General features: G+C 47.2%; 2 protein-coding genes across 6 annotated transcripts in view; both read left to right on the top strand.

The window, feature by feature from the left end:
• Nucleotides 1–7371, top strand: part of LOC148144600 (uncharacterized) — an 85438-nt gene extending 78067 nt beyond the window's left edge. The window contains exons 2-3 of the mRNA XM_087974944.1: nucleotides 5870–6843; nucleotides 7181–7371. Of these exons, the coding sequence (XP_087831070.1) occupies nucleotides 6084–6843; nucleotides 7181–7239 (819 nt within the window). The 5' untranslated portion in view covers nucleotides 5870–6083 and the 3' untranslated portion in view covers nucleotides 7240–7371. The remainder of the gene's footprint in view (nucleotides 1–5869; nucleotides 6844–7180) is intronic.
• The window catches only part of LOC122543543 (uncharacterized), a 37221-nt gene that overhangs the window by 2914 nt on the left and 12017 nt on the right, over nucleotides 1–22290 (top strand). Inside the window, exons 1-2 of one of the 5 annotated variants that reach the window (XR_015751525.1) lie at nucleotides 11641–11715; nucleotides 14451–14543. The exons of 1 other annotated variant lie outside the window; for it this stretch is intronic. The gene's annotated coding sequence lies outside the window, so the exon portion shown is untranslated. Of the gene's footprint in view, nucleotides 1–11578; nucleotides 11716–14450; nucleotides 14544–22290 lie in introns of those variants that run through there. 3 more of the 5 variants (XM_087974930.1, XR_015751524.1, XM_087974931.1) reach the window with 3 other exon arrangements.

The following is a 22290-nucleotide window of genomic DNA, read 5'->3' as shown; positions in this document are numbered from 1 at the left end:
ATTAGGCAAGGACTTTCAAAAGCTGATTGGGGGCAGATGTTCGCAGGCAAAGGGACGGCTGGAAAATAGGAAGCCTTCATAATGAGATAACGAGAATCCAGAGAAAGTATATTCCTGTCAGGGTGAAAGGAAAGCTGGTAAGTGTAGGGGAATGCTGGATGACTAAAGAAATTGATGGTTTGGTTAAGGATAAAAAGGAAGCATGTGTCAGGATAGATCGAGTATAACTCCTTCCCTGTACATCTCCATTCCACACACTCGCCTCCATTCTCACTTTGTACCTAATATCCTCCCTCCCCACTCCCCTAAAAGTGTTAATTCATGTCGATTGACAGACCTGGGTGGCTCAGTGCTTAGCACTGCTGCCTCACAGCACCATGGACCCTCAGATGACTGTCTGTGTGTAGTTTGCATTTTCTTCTCCACGCCCCATGGGTTTCCCCTGGGGGCTCTGGTTTCCTCCCACAGTCCAAAGATATGCAGATTAGGATGGATTGGCCACATGATATATGGGTTGGGGGGTTGAGTTTGGGGTAAGATGCTTTTCGGAGGGTTGGTGTGGATTGGACAGGCTGAATGGTCTGCTTCTACGCTGTTTGAGTTCTATGACTGTCCCCCCACGAAGGAACATTCGTGTATAGCATATAAAGGCCGTAGGAGTATACTTAAGAGAGAAATCAGGAAGGCAAAAAGGGGACATGAGATAGCTTTGGCAAATAGGGTTAGGGAGAATCCAAAGGGCTTTTCTCAATACACTAAGGACAAAAGGGTAAGTAGGGAGAGAATAGGACCCCTCAAAGATCAGCAAGGCGGCATTTGTGTGGTGTTGCAGGGGATGGAGGAGATCCTAAACGAGTATTTTGCATCAGTGTTTACTGTGCAGAAGGACATCGAAGACGTAGAATGTAGGGAAATAGATGGTGTCATCTTGAAAAATGTATTTACTACTGAGGAGACATGCTGGATGTCTTGAAACACGTAATGGTGGATAAATCCCCAGGACCTGATCAGGTGTACCCTAGAACTCTGTGGGAAGCTAGGGAAGTGATTGCTGGGCCCTTTGCTGAAATATTTGTATCATCGATAGTCACAGGTGAGGTGCCGGAAGACTGGAGGTTGGCAAACGTGGTGCCAGTATTTCTTTTTTGCAGCAGAGAACAGCTGAAATCCTGAAGAAGAGCTTATGCCCGAAACATCGATTCTCCTGTTCCCTGGATGCTGCCTGACCTGCTGCGCTTTTCCAGCAACACATTTTCTGGCTGACAGGAAGCAAAGAGTAGTGATAAACGGCTCAATTTCGGAATGGCAGGCAGTGACCAGTGGGGTACCGCAGGGATCCATGCTGGAACCGCAGCTTTTTACAATATATGTTAATGATATAGAAGATGGTATTAGTAATAACATTAGCAAATTTGCTGATGATACAAAGCTGGGTGGCAGGGTGAAATGTGAGGAGGATGTTAGGAGAGAGATTACAGGGTGACCTGGACAGGTTAGGTGAGTGGTCAGATGCATGGCAGATGCAGTTTAATGTGGATAAATGTATGGTTATCCACTTTGGTGGCAAGAACAGGAAGGCAGATTACTACCTAAATGGAATCAATTTAGGTAAAGGGGCAGTACAGAGAGATCTGGGTGTTCTTGTACACCAGTCAATGAAGGTAAGCATGCAGGTACCGCAGATAGTGAAGAAGGCTAATAGCATGCTGGACTTCATAACAAGAGGGATTGAGTATAGAAGCAAAGAGGTTCTTCTGCAGCTGTACAGGGCCCTGGTGGGACCAGACCTGGATTATTGTGTGCAGTTCTGGTCTCCAAATTTGAGGAAAGACATTCTGGCTATTGAGGAAGTGCAGGGTAGGTTCACGAGGTCAATTCCTGGAATGGCGGGACTACCTTACGCTGAAAGACTGAAGCGACTGGGCTTGTATACCCTTGAGTTTAGAAGACTGAGAGGGGATCTGATTGAGACATATAAGATTATTAAAGGATTGGACACTCTGGAGGCAGGAAACATGTTTCCGCTGATGGGTGAGTGCCGAACCAGAGGACACAGCTTAAAAATACGGAGTGGGCCATTTAGGACAGAGATGAGGAGAAACCTCTTCACCCAGAGAGTGGTGGCTGTGTGGAATGCTCTGCCCCAGAGGGCAGTGGAGGTCCAGTCTCTGGATTCATTTAAGAAAGAGTTGGATAGAGCTCTCAAGGATAGTGGAATCAAGGGTTATGGAGATAAGGCAGGAACAGGATACTGATTAAGGATGATCAGCCATGATCATATTGAATGGCGGTGCAGGCTCGAAGGGCAGAATGGCCTACTCCTGCACCTATTGTCTATTGTCTATAAAGGTGGTAAGGACAAGCCATGGAACTATAGAGTGGTGAGCCTAATGTCAGTGGTGGGCAAATTGTTGGAGGGAATCTTGAGAAACAGGATTTATATGTATTTGGAAAGGCAAGGGAGGTCAACATGGCTTTGTGAGTGGGCAATCATGTGTCGCGAACTTGATAGAGTTTTTTGAAGAAGTAACAGAGGTTTGATGAGGGCAGACGGTGGACATGATCTGTATGGTCTTCAGTAAGGCAGTCGACAAGGTTCCCCATAGGAGACTGGTTAGCAAGGTTCGATCTCGTGGAATACAGGGAGAACTAGCCATTTGGATCCAGAACTGGTTCAAAAGTAGAAGACAGAGGGTGGCGGTGGAAGGTTGTTTTTCAGACTGGAGGTCTGTGACCAGTGGAGTGCCACAAGGATCGCTGCTGGGTCCACTACTTTTCATCACTTGTATAAAAGATTGGATGTGAACATAGAAGGTATAGTCAGTAAGTTTGCAGATGACAGCAAATTGGAAGTGTGGTGGACATTGAAGAAGATTATCTCCAGTTACAACGGCATCTTGAGCAAATGGGCCAATGGGCTGAGCAGTGGCAGATGGAGTTTAATTTAGTTAAGTGCAAGGTGCGAGATTTGGGAAAACAAATCTTAGCAGGACTTATACACTTAATGGTAAGGTCTTGGGGAGTGTTGCTGAACAAAGAGACCTTGGAGTGCAGGTTCATGGCTCCTTGAAAGTGGAGTCGCAGGTAGATAGGATAGTGAAGGAGGCATTTGGTATGCTTTCCTCTATTGGTCAGAGTATTGAGTACAGGAGTTGGGAGGTCATGTTGCAGCTGTACAGGACGTTGTTTCGGCCACTGTTGGAATATTGCGTGCAATTCTGGTCTCCATCCTATCAGAAGGATGTTGTGAAACTTGAAAGGGTTCAGAAAATACTACATGTATGTTGCCAGGGTTGGAGGATTTGAGCTACAGGGAGAGGCTGAACAGGCTGGGGCTGTTTTCCCTGGAGCGTCAGAAGCTGTAGGGTGACCTTATAGAGGTTTATAAAATCATGAGGGGCATGGATAGGATAAATAGGCAAGGTCTTTTCCCCCTGGGGTGGGGGAGTCCAGATATACAAAAGAGACCTAAGGGGCAACTTTAACGAGAGGATGATATGTGTTTGGAATGAGTTGCCAAGGAAGTGGTGGAGGCTGGTAGAATTGCATTATGTAAAAGACATCTGGATAGGTATTTGAATTGGAAGGGTTTAGATGGATATTGGCCAAGTGCTTGCAAATGGGACTAGGTTAGGTTGGGAAAGCTGGTCAGTGTGGACGAATTGGACTGAAGGGTCTGTTTCCAGATGCATAGATGCTGTACATCTATGTGACTCTATATGATTTTATAAACCTTTAAGTTAACCCCTTAGCCTTTGAATCTCCACGGAAAACCGCCTCATCCTATTCAGCCTCTCCTTTTACCACAAATTCTCCAACCCTGGTGACATCCTTATTAATCTTTTTGACATCTTTCAAGTTTCACAACATCTTTCCTATCCTGTAGCAGGGTGACCAGAATCGAATGCTGTATTCCAAAAGTGGCCTAACCAATTTCCTGCACAGCTGCAACATGACCTCCCAACTCCTATATCCAATGGGCCGAATGGCCTCTTTCTGCACTGCAGGGATTTTATGATTTTATCCTGTGTCCCATCAATTTTAGTCACTCTTTTTAGTATGGTGTATCAGGGTGGGATCACTGGTACCAGAATTGCACGCAATACTCCAAAGGTGGCTGAATCAATGTCCTGGACAGCTGCAATGTGACCTCCCAACTCCAATAGCTGAAAATGTGTTGCTGGAAAAGCGCAGCAGGTCAGCCAGCATCCAAGGAACTGGAGAATCGACGTTTCGGGCATAAGCCCTTCTTCAGGAATGAGGAAAGTGTGTCCAGCAGGCTAAGATAAAAAGGTAGGGAGGAGGGACTTGGGGGAGGGGCGTTGGAATTGCGATAGGTGGAGGGAGATCAAGGTGAGGGTGATAGGCCAGAGTGGGGTGGGGGCGGAGAGGTCAGGAAGAAGATTGCAGGTTAGGAAGGCGGTGCTGAGTTCGAGGGATTTGACTGAGACAAGGTGGGGGGAGGGGAAATGAGGAAACTGGAGAAATCTGAGTCCCAACTCCAATACTCTATAAAGCAAAGTGTACCAAACACCACCTTCACTATCCTACCTACCTGCAAGTTCACTGTCAAGGAACTGTCATAGAGTCATACAGCATGGAAACAGACCTTCGGTCCAACCAATCCATGCCAACCATAATCCCAAATTAAACTAGTCACTCCTGCCCGCTCCTGACCTGTAATCCCTCCAAACCCTTCCTGTTCATGTACTTAAACAAATGTCTTTTAATTGTACCCACATCCTCCACTTCCTCAGGGGGTTCATTCCACACATGAACCACCCTCTGTGTAAAATTAGCATTTAAATGGGAAGGATGAGGTTGAATTGAAATTCTAGAGTCTTAGAAATCGCTGCTGCCATAGAGAGAGGAGTAAAGTGTTGGATTCACAGAGGAGGAGGATTCCTGAGAGTGTAAAGCTAAACTGAAACCCTGCACTTTGCTTGAACACAAAGCACACTGACTCGGAAGAGAGCGAAGGGAGTTTGCAAAGTGTCCTTTCCTCGCCGCGTGCCCCAGCGGCAGGACAGCGCAGGCGCAGTGCGGGCCCACTGTCCGCCCCGCCCCGCCCCCCCAATTGTGACGTCACAACGCGGAAGTAACTCTGAAACTGACAGGGCGAAACTCCCTCCCTCTGGGCAACATCTGGGAGTGAAGCAATGTCTCTCCCTTTTGCATTCCTCATCCTGGGAGGGAGGGAGAGACACTGTTTACTTACAGTAACTGGAGTGAATCCAGGGAGGCAGCAGACTCTGCAAAGGTGCTCAGATGCTCTTTGTCCCACTTAAAGGATTTTCATGGTGTATTCCCGCAGTTTGGCACCTGAGAAAAGGATCGCTTCTTTCCTCATGTTCACAATTAAAGGGTAGTTTCTCATGGAACTGAACAGCATTTAAGGGATTGGCGCACTGATACAAAATGTAGACGCATGTTGCTTATTTTGGTGTATATCTGATATTGTTGGCTGTTGTTAAAGCTTCATGGCTATTATTTTGCTCCTAATACAGTAATGGAATTATATCCTGTACTTGTTGTCTTTTTTTTATTTAATAGGACAGATGTAAGTCATTCAGAAACTTTACTGGCATTCGATTCTCGAGCAGGCTTGACAGTTCATTGTCATGTCCTTGATTCAGCTCCATTTCCAGCACCTTTGTAGGCGGTTTGTTCCAGATCGTTATCACCTAAATGAAGTTTCCCTCCTTACACACTGAGGGCTATGTGGCTGCCTGAGGGTTTTCAGGTTTGTGTGTGTCCTGGATAATGTGTGATCAGCAGGCACCTGGCAATCTACAGGAATTGCCACTTGTGTTATGTTAATTTAACTGTACTGACAGTGATCACTTATTTTGTGAATTTCTTTTTGCAGGAAGACATGCGGAAAGAAATCTGAAAGCAATTGATACATCGATTTCTGACAGAGCTCCTTGATTCATTGGGAACTGAATATCAGCAGCCATTCAAGTCTGCTTGAGAGATTTTGGACACTGGTGTGGCAGGAAGAATATCGAGATACCCGAGTGAGAGAGATTCAGTGCAGGAGATTGTGTCACTCTGGGTTTGACACAAGGAAAGTTGTCCCCATGCGGAAACCGTGGAAATGTGGGGACTGTGGGAAAGGATTCCCTTCCCCCTCGGTGCTGGAAATGCACAGACGCGTTCACACCGGGGAGACGCCATTCACCTGCTCTGTGTGTGGGAAGGGATTCAGTTGGCTGTGTAGCCTGCAGACCCACCAGCGAGTTCACACCGGGGAGAGGCCATTCATCTGCTGCCGTTGCGGGAAAGCGTTCACTCAGTTGTCCCACCTGCAGACACACCAGCGGATTCACACCGGGGAGAGGCCCTTCTCCTGCTGTCAGTGTGGGCGGAGATTTATTGATGCATCCCATCTCCTGACACACCAGCGCACTCACACCGGGGAGAAGCCGTTCACCTGCTCCGAATGCGGGAAGTCATTTGTCGATTCTTCCGGCCTGCTGAAACACCAGCGGGTCCACACCGGGGAGAGGCCGTTCACCTGCTCCGTGTGCGGGAAGGGATTCAGTCAGATGGGAAACCTGCAGACGCACAAGCGAGTCCACACGGGAGAGAAGCCGTTCACGTGCCCTGTGTGTGGGAGGGAGTTCACTCAGTCATCTACGCTGCAAATCCACCAGCGGGTCCACACCGGGGAGAGGCCGTTCACCTGCACCGTGTGCAGGAAGGGATTTGTGAATTCTTCCAGCCTGCAGAAACACCAGCGGGTCCACACTGGGGAGAGACCGTTCACCTGCCCTGAGTGCGGGAAGGGGTTCAGTCAGATCGGCAATCTGCGGAAGCACGAGCGAGTCCACACGGGGGAGAGGCCGTTCACCTGCTCCATGTGCGGGAAAGAGTTTGCTCAGTCAGCTGCGCTGCTGACCCACAAGCGGGTCCACACCGGGGAGAGGCCGTTCTCCTGCTCTCAGTGCGGGAAGGGGTTTGTGAATTCTTCCAGCCTGAAGACCCACCAGCGGGTCCACACCGGGGAGAGGCCATTCACCTGCCCCGAGTGCGGGAAGGCTTTCCGTCATGTGGGCACCTTGCAGACGCACCAGCGGATCCACACAGGAGAGAGGCCGTTCACCTGCCCCGAGTGCGGGAAGGGGTTCGCTTGCTCGGGTAAGCTACTGATCCACAAGCGGGTCCACACGGGGGAGAGGCCGTTCACCTGCCCCGAGTGTGGGAAGGGATTCATCGATTCATCCGGCCTGCTGACCCACCGTCGGGTCCACACCGGGGAGAGGCCGTTCACCTGCCCTGAGTGTGGGAAGGGCTTCACCCACTCCTCCCACCTTCGGAAGCATCAGCGGGTCCACACCGGCGAGAGGCCATTCGCCTGCCCCGAGTGCAGGAAGAGATTCACTGATTCTTCCAGCCTGCAGATCCATCAGCGGGTCCACACCGGAGAGAGACCCTTCACCTGCTCTGTGTGTGGGAAGGGGTTCAGTCAGATGAGCAACTTGCGGACGCACCAGAGGGTCCACACCGGGGAGAGGTCGTTCACCTGCTCCAAGTGCGGGAAGGGATTCAGTCAGATGGGCCATCTGCAGACGCACCAGCAGGTCCACACCGAGAGAAGCCCTTCACCTGCTCAGTGTGCAGGAAGGGATTCACTCAGTCCTGTACACTGCTGACCCACCAGTGGCTCCACACCGGGGAGAGGCTGTTCACCTGCTCTGTGTGCGGGAAGGGATTCACCCGCTCCTCCCACCTGCGGAGGCACCAGTGAGTTCATGTGCCATCGCAGAGGGATTGAAGTAGGGACAGCCGAGTGCCATTTTCAACTGGACTATCAACCCAGTTCTGGGAACTCCAGGGTTCGAATCCCGCCTCGGGCAGATGGCGGAATTGGAATTCGGTCAGAAATCTGGAGTCCAGAATTTAATGATTAAAACATTTTCGGGGTGAAATCCCCATTCTGATTCACTCGTCTCTTTTTAGAGAAGGGAACTACGGTTGCTGGAAAGGATTCACTCCGTCGTCCCCGCTGCATTCTTTACCCGGTCTGGCCTACACGTGACTCCAGGCCTGCATGTGACTCCAGACCCACAGCAGTGTGGTTGACTCTTGACTGCCATCCCTCTTCTCCCCAGCTAGTGAATGGGGAGAAACACACTTGGATACAGTGTGTAGGTTGAAATTGTTGAGTGAGGCAATACTTCTGATTGGTTAAGGCTGTACCAAGGATCCAATTACAAAGGGACAACTCAGTATTGATCAATAGTAAAGAAAGTAGGGTGAGGGGTTGGGGGGAGTGGGTGTGCTTTGACCTTGAGATGTTTAAAGGGAAAAACAAGCTACTTTTTGTCCACCTTTTTCCTGGGGAGATCTGAAGCTGTGACAAAGTTTGGTCACAATAAAGGTAACCTGAACTTACCCCTGGGCTCAGACTCTCATTGAAAGCTGAGAGATCCAAATGGTTTTTGTTTTAAAGCTGCCTGTTTCTTTCAGCCTCCAGCACTAAGTTTCCAACATCGTGTATCAGATGGAGCAGTGAATGAGTAACTAGTATCGGTCGAAATTGTAAATTTTTCAGGAGTGCCGGTACTGCATTGTTTCGTCAGCATTGTAACGTTTACTGTCAGCACCGGGAGGTGTGGCCTGTGGTCAGTCGACACGATGTGGAGGAGCTGGTGTTGGACTGGGGTGGATCAAGTTAAAAATCACACAGCACCAATTTATAGTCCAACAGGTTTATTTGGAAGTGCCATCAAGTAGCTGTGTCATAAGACACAGAATTTCTATCATGCAACCGAAATGATATATTGAACAAATTTAGATTGCTGTTAAGTCTTCCATCTTTTACAGTGAGTTGCAGGTTTCGATTCATTGATATTGTAAATCCCAGAACTACTTTCAAGTCACATTCTTGAAATAACTTAAGATTCTATAAAATAAAAAGATGACAGCTCAGCTCAGACAATGTATTAAAGGTGTGAAGTTTGAGTCTCTGTATTCCAATCTTGAGTCAGGCTGGTTCTATTTACAAAGTAGGAATTTATAAAATATTACATGGATTGACCGCCTGCGGATTGTGTGCTTTTTGAGCCAAATAGAATGGATCTGCAAATGCAAATTCACCCCATAGACTTATGTATGTTGCGTGCATGAGAGAGAGAGTGTGTGTGTGCACATGCATGAGAAAGTGTGTGCTTCTGTATGTGCTTGCTTGGGTGTGTGTGTGTGGAGTTTGAGTCTAGGGGTGGTGTGTGTGTGTGTATCTGTGAGAGTGTATATAGTGTAGCGGGGTCACCTGTAGTGTGACATGAACCCAAGGTCCCGGTTGAGGCCATCCCCACGGGTTCCGAACTTGGCTATCAGCCTCTGCTCGGCCACTAGAAACAATTAAGCAGTCACACGACAGACATTGGAGAGGGGTGGGTGCGATTTGTCTTTCGATTTGCAGAAAGTGGGAGGCTCTGGATGCTGTGATCCAGAGCAAACACATGCTGGAGGACCTTCAGATCAGAGAGATGGAGCTGGAAGCCAGGCTGCAGATATGTTTGGGGGGGGGGGGGAGCGGGGAAAGTTAACCGGACACTTTATTCCGGAAGACGGTCATTCCCCTCCGGACAGAGCCTTCGGATTGGGTCAGTGGACAGGGTGAGCGCGAGTCAGGCAGGTAATGGGGATCTGAGAGAGGGCTGCAGGTGGGAGGACCTGCCCCACAGCGCCAGGGACCGAGGTTCGATTCCACTCTTGCCGACTGTGTGGACTTTGGCACATCTCCCCTAGTTCTGCATGGGTTATCTCCAGGTGCTTCAGTTTCCTCCCACAGTCCAAAGATCTGCAGTTTAGGATGGATCAGCTGTGCTTCAGGTGTCCAGGGATGTGCAGGTTTGGATGGGTTAGTCATGGGCAAGTGTAGGGTAAGCAGGTGCGTTTGAGTGGGATGCTGTTTGGAAGGTCGGTGTGAATTTGATGGGCAGAATGGCCTGCAGGGATTATATGATTCTACTGCTTTCAGCACGTTTATATTGAGAAATGACTGCTGTGGGAGGAGTAGGTTCCAGTTCTTGGGACACTGACACTGGTCTTGGGGACGGTGAAATTTGTGCTGTCTTTTCCTCCCCCCACCCCATCCATACTCTCTCCCTCTGCCCAGCAACCCTCTGCCTCCCATTCTCTCTCCCCCTCATTCTCTTCTCCCACCCTCTGTCTCCCATTCTCTCTCTATCCCCCCCAGTCTCTCAATGGCCCTGAAACTGTCCCCCATCCATTCTCTCTCTCTCTTCCCACCCTCTGCATCTCCCCCCCCAACATAAACTTTCTCATGCCTCAAGCTCTTTGTGATCGCTTTATCAAGCCTTTCTCAGGAGAGAGAGAATGGATGGTGATGACCCTGCCTCCGAGACACAGGTGCATGAGAAATGACTGATCTTTAAAATTGAGAATAGCGAAAATGATCCATTCAGAAACTTCATTAAATGCATGTTCAATTGTAAAAAAAAAAAAGTTGCAGCCATCTTTCTCAAACTTGCATTGAAATATGTGCAGTGAGACCAGAGTTGAGGATGGGATGTAAGAGGTGAATGGCCTAGTCCTAGTCGTGTGAAATTGGTTCTGACTAATAGAAACAGAGTGATAGAGTTGTACAGTATGGAAACAAACCCTTTGGTCTGCGCCGACCAGATATCCTAAATTAATCTAGGCCCATTTGCCAGCACTTGACCCATTGTTCTTACCATATCCCTCTAAACTTTCCTATTCATGTACCTGTCCAGATGCCTTTTAAATGCTGTAATTGTACCCGCCTCCACCCCTTCCTCTAGTAGTTCATTCAGTCCACACACCACCCTCTGTGTCAAGTTGCCCTTTAGGTCCCTTTTAAACCTTTACCCTCTCACCCTAAACTAATTCTCTCTAGTTCTGAACTCTCCCACAGCAGGGAAACCTATCCATGCCCTTCATGATTTTATACACCTCTATAAGGTCACCCCTAACCCTTCCACCCTCCAGGGAAAACAGCCCCAGCCTATTCAGCCCCTCCCTGATGCTCAAATCCACCAACCCCAGCAACATCCTGACAAATTGTTTCTGAAGCCTTTCAAGTTTCACAACATCCTTTGTGCTCAGTGATTAATAGGCTGTGAATAATTTTTTTTCAAGGCGTAAGAGAGGGCCTTTCTTGAGGGGAATTAACATTTCAAACTTATTTTTTCTCTAAACTTTTGGACCCTTTTAAATCTTTCCCCTGTCACCCTAAACCTATGCCCTCCAGTTTGGGAGTTCCCCCTACCCTGGGGAAAAGATATACAAAAGTTGAGTAGCCAGACAAAATGCAAAGGGAATAAAATGTCGAGAGGCAAGGGGAAAAAAAATATTGTCGTTCCAGCCTTTTTCTTTTCCCCCTATAGTTATTTGGACACAAAATCCACCAGCAACTTCACTGAGCATATTGCGCATGTTCGCCGGTGTCAGCAAGCACTGCGCATGTTCGCCGGTGTCAGCAGAACGTTGCGCACGCTCCTCGCTGTCCACGGAACTGGCGCGCGACCTCCATTTGTTGGACCAATGGGAAAACTCGGAAGACCGGAAGGAGTGTGGTCCTCCTGCCAATCAGAGTCCTCCCATTGTCTAAATGCGGAAGTTGGTCCATGAGCTTCTGAAGCTGTTGCTGCTGCTCCTCTCTCTCTGAATGAAGATTGAGCTTCACCCCAGACTGCAACTTCTTTCCTCTCTCCAACATCTGTGAGTACAGTACTCTCTTTTCTCACCCCCTTTTCTATTTTGTTTTCATTCTGGGGTTCAATTGTTGACTTGCAACAACTGAAGGGAAAGGGAGTGAATCCAGGGAAGGGACAGACTCTGGAAAAGTTGGTCCAGGTCTGTGTCTCAATTGGTAAACACATGGCAAATGCAGTACCACTATAATGTGAAGTTATAGCCTTTGCTGTGGGGGAAAAAAAAGACAGAAATATATTACCAAAATTATTTGGTAATATATGGGCATGTGGAGAAAGTGAGGACTGCAGATCAGCATCGAAAAATGTGACGCTGCAAAAACACAGCAGGTCAGGCAACATTCAAGGAGGAGGAGAGTCGATGTTTCAGGCACGAGCTCTTCGGAAATGATGTGTGGGAATGCACAAAGGGGCCTCAGCGTCCTTCTACACCAGTCAATACTAGTTGTCGGACAGGTGCAGCAAGCAATGAGCAAGGCAAGTGGAATTGTATTCAGAAGTGGGGATGCCTTCCTGGAGTTAGGGGGACATAGTTTTGAATATATTCAAAGTTCATCTGATTTTTGAACAACAAAGAAGTGGATGTTTATGGGGGAAGGCAAGAAAATGGTTTCAAGACCAGTACAGAACAGTTACAGAGTCATACAGCACAGAAACAGGCCCTTCAGACCAACTCGTCCATGCTGACTATGTTCACAAACTGAACTAGTCCCACCTGCCAGTGTTTGGCCCATATCCTTCTGAACCTTTCCTATTCATGTACTTATCCAAATGCTTTTTAAATGTTGTAACTGTACCTGCATCCACCACTTCCTCTGGACATTCATTCCACACACTAACCACACTCTGTGCAACCAGAAATGGTGCCCCTCATGTCTTTTTTAAATCTTTCTCCTCTTATCTTCAAACATTGGCTCCCTAATCTTGAAACCACCACCCTAAGGAAAGGACACCTGCCATTCACCATATCTATACCACTTATAATTTTATAATCTGCTATAAGGTCACCTCTCAACCTCCTATGCTCCAGTGAAAAAAGTCCCAGCCTATCTCTCTGGCTGAAGAATTTACTCCGTAGCTCCATTTTGAATTGTTTTCCTCTTACTCTAAGACTGTATCCTCGAGTCCTAATTTCTCCTAGCAATGGAGACATTGCTCACACCATCCAGACGTTCAGTATTCTGTATATTTCAATTATATCTCTCCTGAGTGTGGGCCTGCTAACAGCATGAACCAGGTTGAGGTACAGAAGGGATTAGGTTCAGCAAAGTGAGATTGGAGGGAGTGTGTGTGGGATGGAGATTTTCAGCTTTTAAGATTACTTTTTAGATTAGATTACTTACTTAGTGTGGAAACAGGCCCTTCTGCCCAACAAGTCCACACAGACCCGCCGAAGCGCAATCCACCCATTCCCCTACATTTACCCATTTACCTAACACTACGGGCAATTTAGCATGGCCAATTCACCTGACCTGCATATCTTTGGACTGTGGGAGGAAACCGGAGCACCCGGAGGAAACCCACGCAGACACGGGGAGAATGTGCAAACTCCACACAGTCAGTCACCTGAGTCGGGAATTGAACACTGGTCTCTGGCGCTGTGAGGCAGCAGTGCTAACCACCGTGCCGCCCATTAAGGAATGAGAGGGGAAAGAAAGTTTGATATAAATTAGAATTGATCAAATGGGCCAAGGAGTGACAGATGAAGTTTACTTTAAATCAATATGAGGTGTTGCATTTTGATAACACAAATCAGGACAGGACTTAGACAGTTAATTGGGATGTTGCAGAAGAATGACACCTTGCAGTGCAGGTTCATAGTTCCTTGAAAGTGGAGTTGCAGGTAGATAGGATAGTGAAAAAAAAGTGGTTGGTATGCTTTCCTTTATTTGTCAGTGCATTCAGTACAGGAATGATGGTTATGTTGCAGCTGTGCAGGACATTGATTAGGCCACTTTTGAACCCTGCTACAGGAAAGATGTTGCGAAACTTTGAAAGGATTTACAAGGCTGTTGCTAGAGTCGAAAAGTTTGACTTACAGGGAGAGGCGGAATAGGCTGGGACTGTTTTCCCTGGAGCGTCGGAGGCTGAGGGGTGACCTTGTACAAGTTCATAAGGGGCATGGATAAGGTGAAAAGCCAAGATCTTTTCCCCAGGGTAGGGGAGTCCAAACCTAGAGGGTATAGGTTAGAGGGGAAGGATTTAAAAGGGACCTGAGGGGCAACGTTTTCATGCAGAGGGTGGTGTATGTATGGAATGAGCTGCCAAGTGAAGTGGTGGAGGCTGGTACAATTATAACATTTTTAAAAAAGCATCTGGATGGATATTTGAATAGGAAGGGTTCAGAGTGACATGGGCCAAATGCTGACAAATGGGACGAGATTAATTTCGGATAACTAGTTGGCACAGATGAGTTAGACCGAATTGTCTCTTTCCATGCTGCATGAGTCTAATTATCTTCGGTGAAAGCAGAAGTGTCATTGTGAAGACTGGACTTTTTAAAGCACCTTTCAAAGATGTTTTGCCCTTACTGGGAGCAGAAGTTGTTACAATGAAATCTTTCATTTGTGAGATAGCAACTGAGCGGGTGTGCACATCCTGGATTTTGGTGGAGGGTGGGAATTCATTGCACTGTGGGGATGAAGTGTTTTAAGGTTTACTGGCAGTAAGTACAGTGTGCTGAGCAGGGAGCCTAGTGAAGGGTTAGGTGGGTTTTTGTTTAAAACTGCTCATTTCTTTCAGCCTCCAACACTGTATTTCCAATGCTGTGCATCAGAAGGAGCGGTGAATCGGTAACTGGTGTCGTTAGAAGCCTTACAATTCTCAGTACTGCAGGTAGTGCATAGTTTCATCAGCATTGTGAAGGTTACTGGCAGCAGTGGGGAGGTGTGGGCTGTATTCACTAGAAACAATTGAGCAGTTAGATAACACACATTATGAGAGGACAGGGTGGGACTTGTCTTTTGATTTGCAAAAGGTGGGAGGCTATGGGAGCTGTGATCTGGGGCAAACAAAACTGTGGGAAATCATAGAATCCATTAAGTCTATGCCGACCCCATCTGAAGAGCATGCCACCCAGACCCACTCCAACCCCTTCTGTCCTGTCCAGTCGTTTCTGCTGGTGGGTGAGACAAGGACTCTGGGTCATGGCCTCAAGATGAGGGGGGGAGTAGATTTAGGACAGAGATGAGGAGAAACTGCTTTTGCCAGAGAGTTGAGTCTATGCAATTCTCTGCCCATGGAAGCAGTAGAGGCAGTTTCATTAAGTATATTCAAGACACAGTTGGATGGGATTTTTGCATAGTAGGGGAATTAAGGGTAGTCGGGATAATGCAGGTAGGAGGAGCTGAAACAATGGATAGGTCAGCCATGATCTTAATGAACGGCAGAGCAGGTTCAATGGGCCAAATAGCTTACTCCTATTACTGTGAACTCTAACCCTGCATTTCCCATGGCTAACCTGTACATGCCTGGACACAATGGGCAGTTTAGCATGGCCAATCGGAATTGAGGCCGGTAAGCAATGTAGTGATGTGGAAAATGAATGTCAGGAAACGATAGGGACAAGGAGGATAAATGTACCAGCAATCGAAGCTGGATTGAGAAGACCACAAAAATTGAAATTAAAGACTGTGTCTGAATGTGTGCTGCATTGTAACAAAAGTGAATGAATTGACTGCACACATTGAAGGGAGTAATTATGATCTGAGGCTCCTTACAGAGACATGGCTTCAGGATGACAAGGATTGGATCCTGAATATCGAGGGGGTGCGTGCCATTCAAGTCGAATGGGAAGCTGGGTAAAGGTAGAGGGTTGGCACTGCCAATCAACGCACTGATAAGATGGTCGTCTGGTGTCAGCTCGGATTTCAGGTCCTGTTTGCTCTGTCCTCCGTTGATCTCCCTCTTCCCACAGAGTAAGATGTCTGTCTACTCTCAGCCTTGCTGGATTTCTGGTGAAGTTTATTAGGGGCATGGATAGGGTGCTTTCCCCAGGGTAGGGGAGTCCAGGAGGAGGGAGGCAGAGAAAGAAACCTGCACTGCTAACTGACACAGCAGTGAATTTGCCCAGTTATTGGACATCGGAGTGTGTCTTGGAAAAATTAACCAACAGCAAAACTGACAGCTGACCTTGGAGGAACTGGTGTTCATTCACAGCACAGGAACAGATAAGTGCATAGTTTTTAACACACAACCCTGCTGTAAGTCTGCAGCTGTGAAGAGAGTGGGTCCTTTCTTGATTATACAGAGACATAGAGATGTACAGCACGGAAACAGACCCTACAGTCCAACACATCCATGCCGACCAGATATCCTAACCTAATCCAGTTCCATTTGTCAGCCCTATTCATGTCCCCATCCAGATGCCTTTTAAATGCTCTAATTGTACCAGCCTCCACCACTTCCTCTGGCGGCTCATTCCATACACGCACCACCCTCCACGTGAAAAAGCTGCCCCTTAGGTCCTTTTTTATATGGTCCTTTTTTATATCTTTCCCCTCTCACCCTAAACCTACGCCCCTCTAGTCCTGGACTCCCTCCACCCCAAGGAAAAGACCTTGTCTGTTTACCCTATCCGTGATTTTATAAGTCTCTATAAGGTCACCCCTCAGCCTTCGACACTCCAGGGAAAACCGCTCCAGCCTGTTCAGCCTCTCCCTGTAGCTCCCAGAGGCTGTACCGACCCCTCAAATCATCCAAATCTGACAACAACCTTGTAAATCTTTTCTGAACTCTTTCATATGTTTTATTGAAATCTGTCTCTTGATTAAATTTTAAGAATATAAGCCATAAGTACTAAGTTAGCCCTGGAGCACTTCTGTTTTTTTAGGGCAAAAAGACATTGCAATTTTCTGGATCTGTAGATTTTGAAGGAGCAAAGATGGCCTTTTGTAGAGTGATATGCTCTTCCTGTCGGATGTGAGAGATTACAGAGAGTTTCTATGCTTTTGATGAATATGTCTGCAGTAAGTGTGTTTGGTTGCAAATCCTATCAGGTCACATGGATTGGTTGGAGCAACACTTAGAGACAATGAGGAATTTACAAGAGCTAGGAGGTGTAATGGCTGGCAGTTATAGGTAGGGAGAAAAGCCGCAGATAGTCAGGTAGATGGGTTAACTCCAGGAAAGGTAGGAGGGGTAGGCAGGTGGTGCAGGAGTCTCCTGTGGCTATTCCCATTTCAAACAAGTGCACTGTTTTAGAAAATGTAGGGCGGTGATGGACCCTCAGGGGAATGTTGCATGTTCAGCCAAGTTTCTGGTATTGAGATAGGCTCTAATGTAATGAGGGGTTTGTCAGGTACTAAGTGATTGATTGTGATAGCGGACTCTCTAGTCAAAGGCACAGACATCTGTTTCTGTGGCCAGCAGCAAAAAAGCAGAATGGTGTGTTGCCTCCCCGGTGCCAGGATCAAGGATGTCTGAGAGGGTGCAGAATGCTCTCAAAGGGGAGAGGGACCAGCAAGAGGTCATTGTCCACATTGGAGACAATGACATTGGAAGGAAAAAGGATGAGATTCTGAAGGGAGAATATAGAAGGTTAGGCAGGAATTTAAAAAGGAGGTCCTCGAGGGTAGTAATATCTGGATTAGTGCTATGAGCAAGTGAGAGTAGGAATAGGAGGATAGAGCAGGTGAATGTGTGGCTGAGAAGTTGGTGTATGGGAGAAGGGTTCACATTTTTGGATCATTGGAATCTCTTCTGGGATAGAAGTGACCTGTACAAGGATGCATTGCACCTGAATTGGAAAGGGGACTAATATATTGGCAGGGAGATTTGCTGGAGCTGTGCTGTAGGTTTTAAGGGATGGGGTGGGGTGGTAGTGGTAGTGGGAAAGGCAGATTAATTCAAGACATGGTTAGGAACATTGGGACTGGGAAACATGGCTCAGGAATGGGCAGGACTGGCAGCTTAATGTTCCAGGATGCAAATGCTACAGGAAGGACAGAAGGAGAGGAGGGGGAGTGACATTTTTGATAAGGGATAGTATTATTGATGTACTTAGGGAGGATATTCCTGGGAATACATCCAGGGAAGTTATTTGGGTGGAACTGAGAAATAAGAAAGGGATGATCACCTTATTGGGATTGTAGTATTGACCCTGTAATAGTCAGCGGGAAATTGAGAAACAAATTTGTAAGGAGATCTCGGCTGTCTATAAGAATAATAGGGTGATTATGGTAGGGGATTTTAACTTTACAAACATAGACTGGGACTGCCATAGTGTTAAGGTTTTAGATGGGGAGGAATTTGTTCAGTGTGTACAAATACATTTTCTGATTCAGTATGTGGATGTACCTACCAGAGAAGGTGCAAAACCTGACCTACTCTTGGAAAATAAGGCAGGGCAGGTGACTGAGGTGTCAGTGGGGGAGCACTTTGGGGGCCATCACTATTCGTTTTAAAATAGTGATGGAAAAGGATAGACCGGATCTAAAAGTAGAAGTTTGAAATTGGAAGAAGGCTAGTTTTGAGGGTATTGTGTCAGGGTAGAGTATTTGCGTGAATGGTGGATTGGTTGACTGTCAGGAAGCAGAGTGGGGATAAATGAGTGCTATTCTGGCTGGCATTCTGTGACTAATGGTGTGCCTCAAGGATCGGTGTTGGGACCACAATTATTTACAACTTATATCGATGATTTGGAGTTGGGAAGCATGTGTACGGTGTCAAAGTTTGCTGATGACACTAAGATGAGTGTCAGGGCAAAGTGTGCAGAGAACTGTGAAACTTTGCAGAGGATCGCAGATACATTGGGTGAGTGGGCAAAGGTCTGGTGGATGGAATACAATGTTACCAAATGTGGAGTCATCCATTTTGGCTGGGGTAACAGTAAAATAGCTTGTCACATGAATGGTAAGAAGTTGCAGCATGCTGCTGCTGTGCAGAGGGACCTGGGTGTCCTTGTGCATGAATCGCAGAAAGTTGGTCTGCAGGTACAACAAGTAATTCGGGAGGCAAATGGCATGTTGTCCTTCATTGCTAAAGGGGTTGAGTTTCAAAGCAGAGAGGTAATGTTACAGCTGTATAAGGTGCTGGTGAGGCCACACCTGGAGTACTGTGCGGGTTTGCTCTCCTGAGGATGTACTGGCACTGGAGGGAGTGCAGAGGAGGTTCACTAGGTTGGTTCCGGAGGTGAGGAGATTGACTTATGAGGGGAGTCTGAGTAGACTGGGATTACATTCATTGGAAGTTAGAAGAATGAGGAGGGATCTTATAGAAACATATAAAATTATGAAGGGAATTGATAAGATGGAAGTAGAGAGGATGTTCCCACTGGTGGGTGAGACTAGGACAAGAGCGCGTGGCCTCAAGATTAGAGGGAGCAGGTTTAGGACTGAACTGAGAAGGAACTTCTTCACCCAGAGGATTTTCTATCTGTGGAATTCCAGGGAAGTAGTTGACGCTACTTCAGTAATCACTTTTCAAGCTAAGATCGATTTCTTTCTGAACAGTAAAGGAATGAGGGGTAAGGGTGAGCCAGCGGGTAAGTGGAGCTGAGTCCATGAAAGGATTAGAGCTGAAAAATGTGTTGCTGGAAAAGCGCAGCAGGTCAGGCAGCATCCAAGGAGCAGGAGAATCGACGTTTCGGGCATAAGCCCTTCAGGAAGAGCGTGCAGGTCCATTGTACCCTGAAGTTGCTGCACAGGTGGATAGAGTGGTCAAGAAGGCATTTAGTATGCTTGCCTTGGATGGGGTATTGAGAATAAGAGCTGGCAAGTCATGTTAAAATTGTACAAGACATTGTTTCGGCCGCATTTAGAATACTGTGTATAGTTCTGGTCGCCACATTGTGGGCGGCATGGTGGCACAGTGGTTGGCACTGCTGCCTCACAGTGCCTGAGACCCGGGTTCAATTCCTGCCTCAGGCAACTGACTGTGTGGAGTTTGCACGTTCTCCCCGTGTCTGCGTGGGTTTCCTCCAGGTGCTCCGGTTTCCTCCCACAGTCCAAAGATGTGCAGGTCAGGTGAATTGGCCATGCTAAATTGCCCATAGTGTTAGGTAAGGAGTAAATGTAGGGGTATGGGTGGGTTGCGCTTCGGCGGGTCGGTGTGGACTTGTTGGGCTGAAGGGCCTGTTTCCACACTGTAAGTAATCTAATCATTACCAAAAAGAGGTGGACACTTTGGAGTGGGTGCAGAGAAGGTTTACAAGGATGTTGCCTGGTATGGAAGGTGCTAGCTATGAAGAAAGGTTGAGTCGGTTCGGTTTGTTTTCATTAGAAAAATGAAGATGAGGGGAGACCTGATTGAGGTTTACAAAATCAAGAAGGGTATAGACAGGGTGGATAGAGATAAGCTTTTTCCCAGGGTGAAGGATTCAATAACGAGAGGTGTCACTTTCAAGGTGAGAGGTGGAATGTTTAAGGGGGATACACGCGGCAAGTACTTCACACAGAGGGTGGTGGGCATCTGGAACGCGTTGCCAGCACGTGTGGTAGAGGCAGGCACGGTAGATTGATTTAGGATGCGTCTGGACAGATGCATGAGTCGGTGGGGAGCAGAGGGATACAGATGCTTAGGAATTGGGCGACAGGTTTAGACAGTACATTTGGATCGGCTCAGGCTTGGAGGGCCGAAGGGCCTGTTCCTGGGCTGTTAAATTTTCTTTGTTCTTAAAGGGACAGCTGGAAAATGAGAAGCCTTCAAAATGAGAGAACATGAGTCCAGAGACAGAATATTCCTGACGGGGGAAAAAGGAAAGGTTGGTAGGTGTAGGGAATGCTGGGTGACCAGAGAAATTGAGATTTTGGTTAAGAAAAAGAAGGAAGCATATGTCCGGTATCGACAGGTGAAACAGAAAGGCAGGAGGAGTCTACTTAAGAGGGAAATCAGGAGGGCAAAAAGGAGACATGAGATTGCTTTGGCAATTAGGGTTAAGGAGAATCCAAAGGGCTTTTGTAAATATATTAAGGTATACAAAAAGGTAACTAAGGAGAGAATAGGTCCACTCAAAGGTCAGCAAGGCAGCTTATGTGTGGAGCTGCAGGAGATGGGGGAGTTACCAATCGAGTATTTTGCATCAGTATTTACTGTGGAGAAGGACGTGGAAGATATAGAATGTAGGGATATAGATGGTGACATCTTGAAAAATGTCCAGATTACAGAGGAGGAAATGATGGATGTCTTGACATGCATAAAGGTGGATAAATCCCCAGGACCTGATCAGGTGTACACTAGAACTCTGTGGGAAGCTAGGGAAGTGATTGCTGGGCCTCTTGCTGAGATATTTGTAACATCGATAGTCACAGGTGAGGTGCCGGAAGACTGGAGGTTGGCTAACGTGGTGCCACTGTTTAAGAAAGGTGGTAAAGACAAGCCAGGGAACTATAGACCAGTGAGCCTGACCTCGGTGGTGGGCAAGTTGTTGGAGGGAATCCTGAGGGACAGGATGTACATGTATTTGGAACGGCAAGGACTGATTCGGGATAGTCAACATGGTTTTGTGCATGGGAAATCATGTCTCACAAACTGGATTGAGTTTTTTGAGGAAGTAACAAAGAGGATTGATGAGGGCAGAGCAGTGGACCTTATCAATGTAGACTTCAGTAAGGCATTTGACAAGGTTCCCCATGGGAGACTGATCAGCAAGGTTAGATCTCATGGAATACAGGGAGAACTAGCCATTTGGATTCAGAACTGGTTCAAAGGTAGAAGACAGAGGGTGGTGGTGGAGGGCTGATTTTCAGACTGGAGGCCTGTGACCAGTGGAGTGCCACAAGGATCGGTGCTGGGTCCACTACTTTTCAGCATTTAAATAAATGATTTGGATTTGAACATAAGAGGTATAGTTAGTAAGTTTACAGATGACACCAAAATTGGAGGTTAGTGGACAGCGAAGAGGGTTACCTCAGAATATAACGGGGTCGTGATCAGATGGACCAGTACACTGAGGAGTGTCAGATGGAGTTTAATTCAGATAAATGTGAGGTGCTGTATTTTGGGAAAGCAAATCTTAGCAGGACTTCTACACTTAATGGTAAGGTCCTAGGGAGTGTTGCTGAACAAAGAGACCTTGGAGTACAGGAGTTGTGAGGTCATGTTGCGGCTGTACAGGACATTGGTAAGGCCACTTTTTTGGAATATTGCGTGCAATTCTGGTCTCCTTCCTATTGGAAAGATGTTGTGAAACTTGAAAGTGTTCAGAAAAGATTTACAAGGATGTTGCCAGGGTTGGAGGATTTGAGCTATAGGGGGAGGTTGAACAGGCTGGGGCTGTTTTTTCCCTGGCGCATCGGAGGCTGAGGGGTGAATTTATAGAGGTTTACAAAATCATGAGGGGCATGGATAGGATAAATAGACAGGGTCTTTTCCCTGGGGTCGGGGAGTCCGGAACTAGAGGGGCATAGGTTTAGGGTGAGAGGGTAAAGATATAAAAGGGACCCAAGGGGCAACTTTTTCATGCAGAGGTTGGAGGCTGGTAAAACTACAGCATTTAAAGGCATCTGGATGGGTATGTGAATAGGAAGGGTTTAGAGGGACATGGGCCAAGTGCTGGAAAATGGGACTAGATTAGGTTGGGATAACTGGGTTGGCATGGGCGAGTTGGACCGAAGGCTCTGTTTCTGTGTTCTATGACTCTTCT

This window comes from Chiloscyllium plagiosum, unplaced genomic scaffold (assembly GCF_037043375.1).
Source record: "Chiloscyllium plagiosum isolate Xiang-an unplaced genomic scaffold, Cpla_swu_hap1 HiC_scaffold_27, whole genome shotgun sequence".
Taxonomy (NCBI): domain Eukaryota; kingdom Metazoa; phylum Chordata; class Chondrichthyes; order Orectolobiformes; family Hemiscylliidae; genus Chiloscyllium; species Chiloscyllium plagiosum.
The sequence above is the reverse complement of the archived record's forward strand: the minus strand, read 5'-3'. Positions and strand labels throughout refer to the sequence as shown.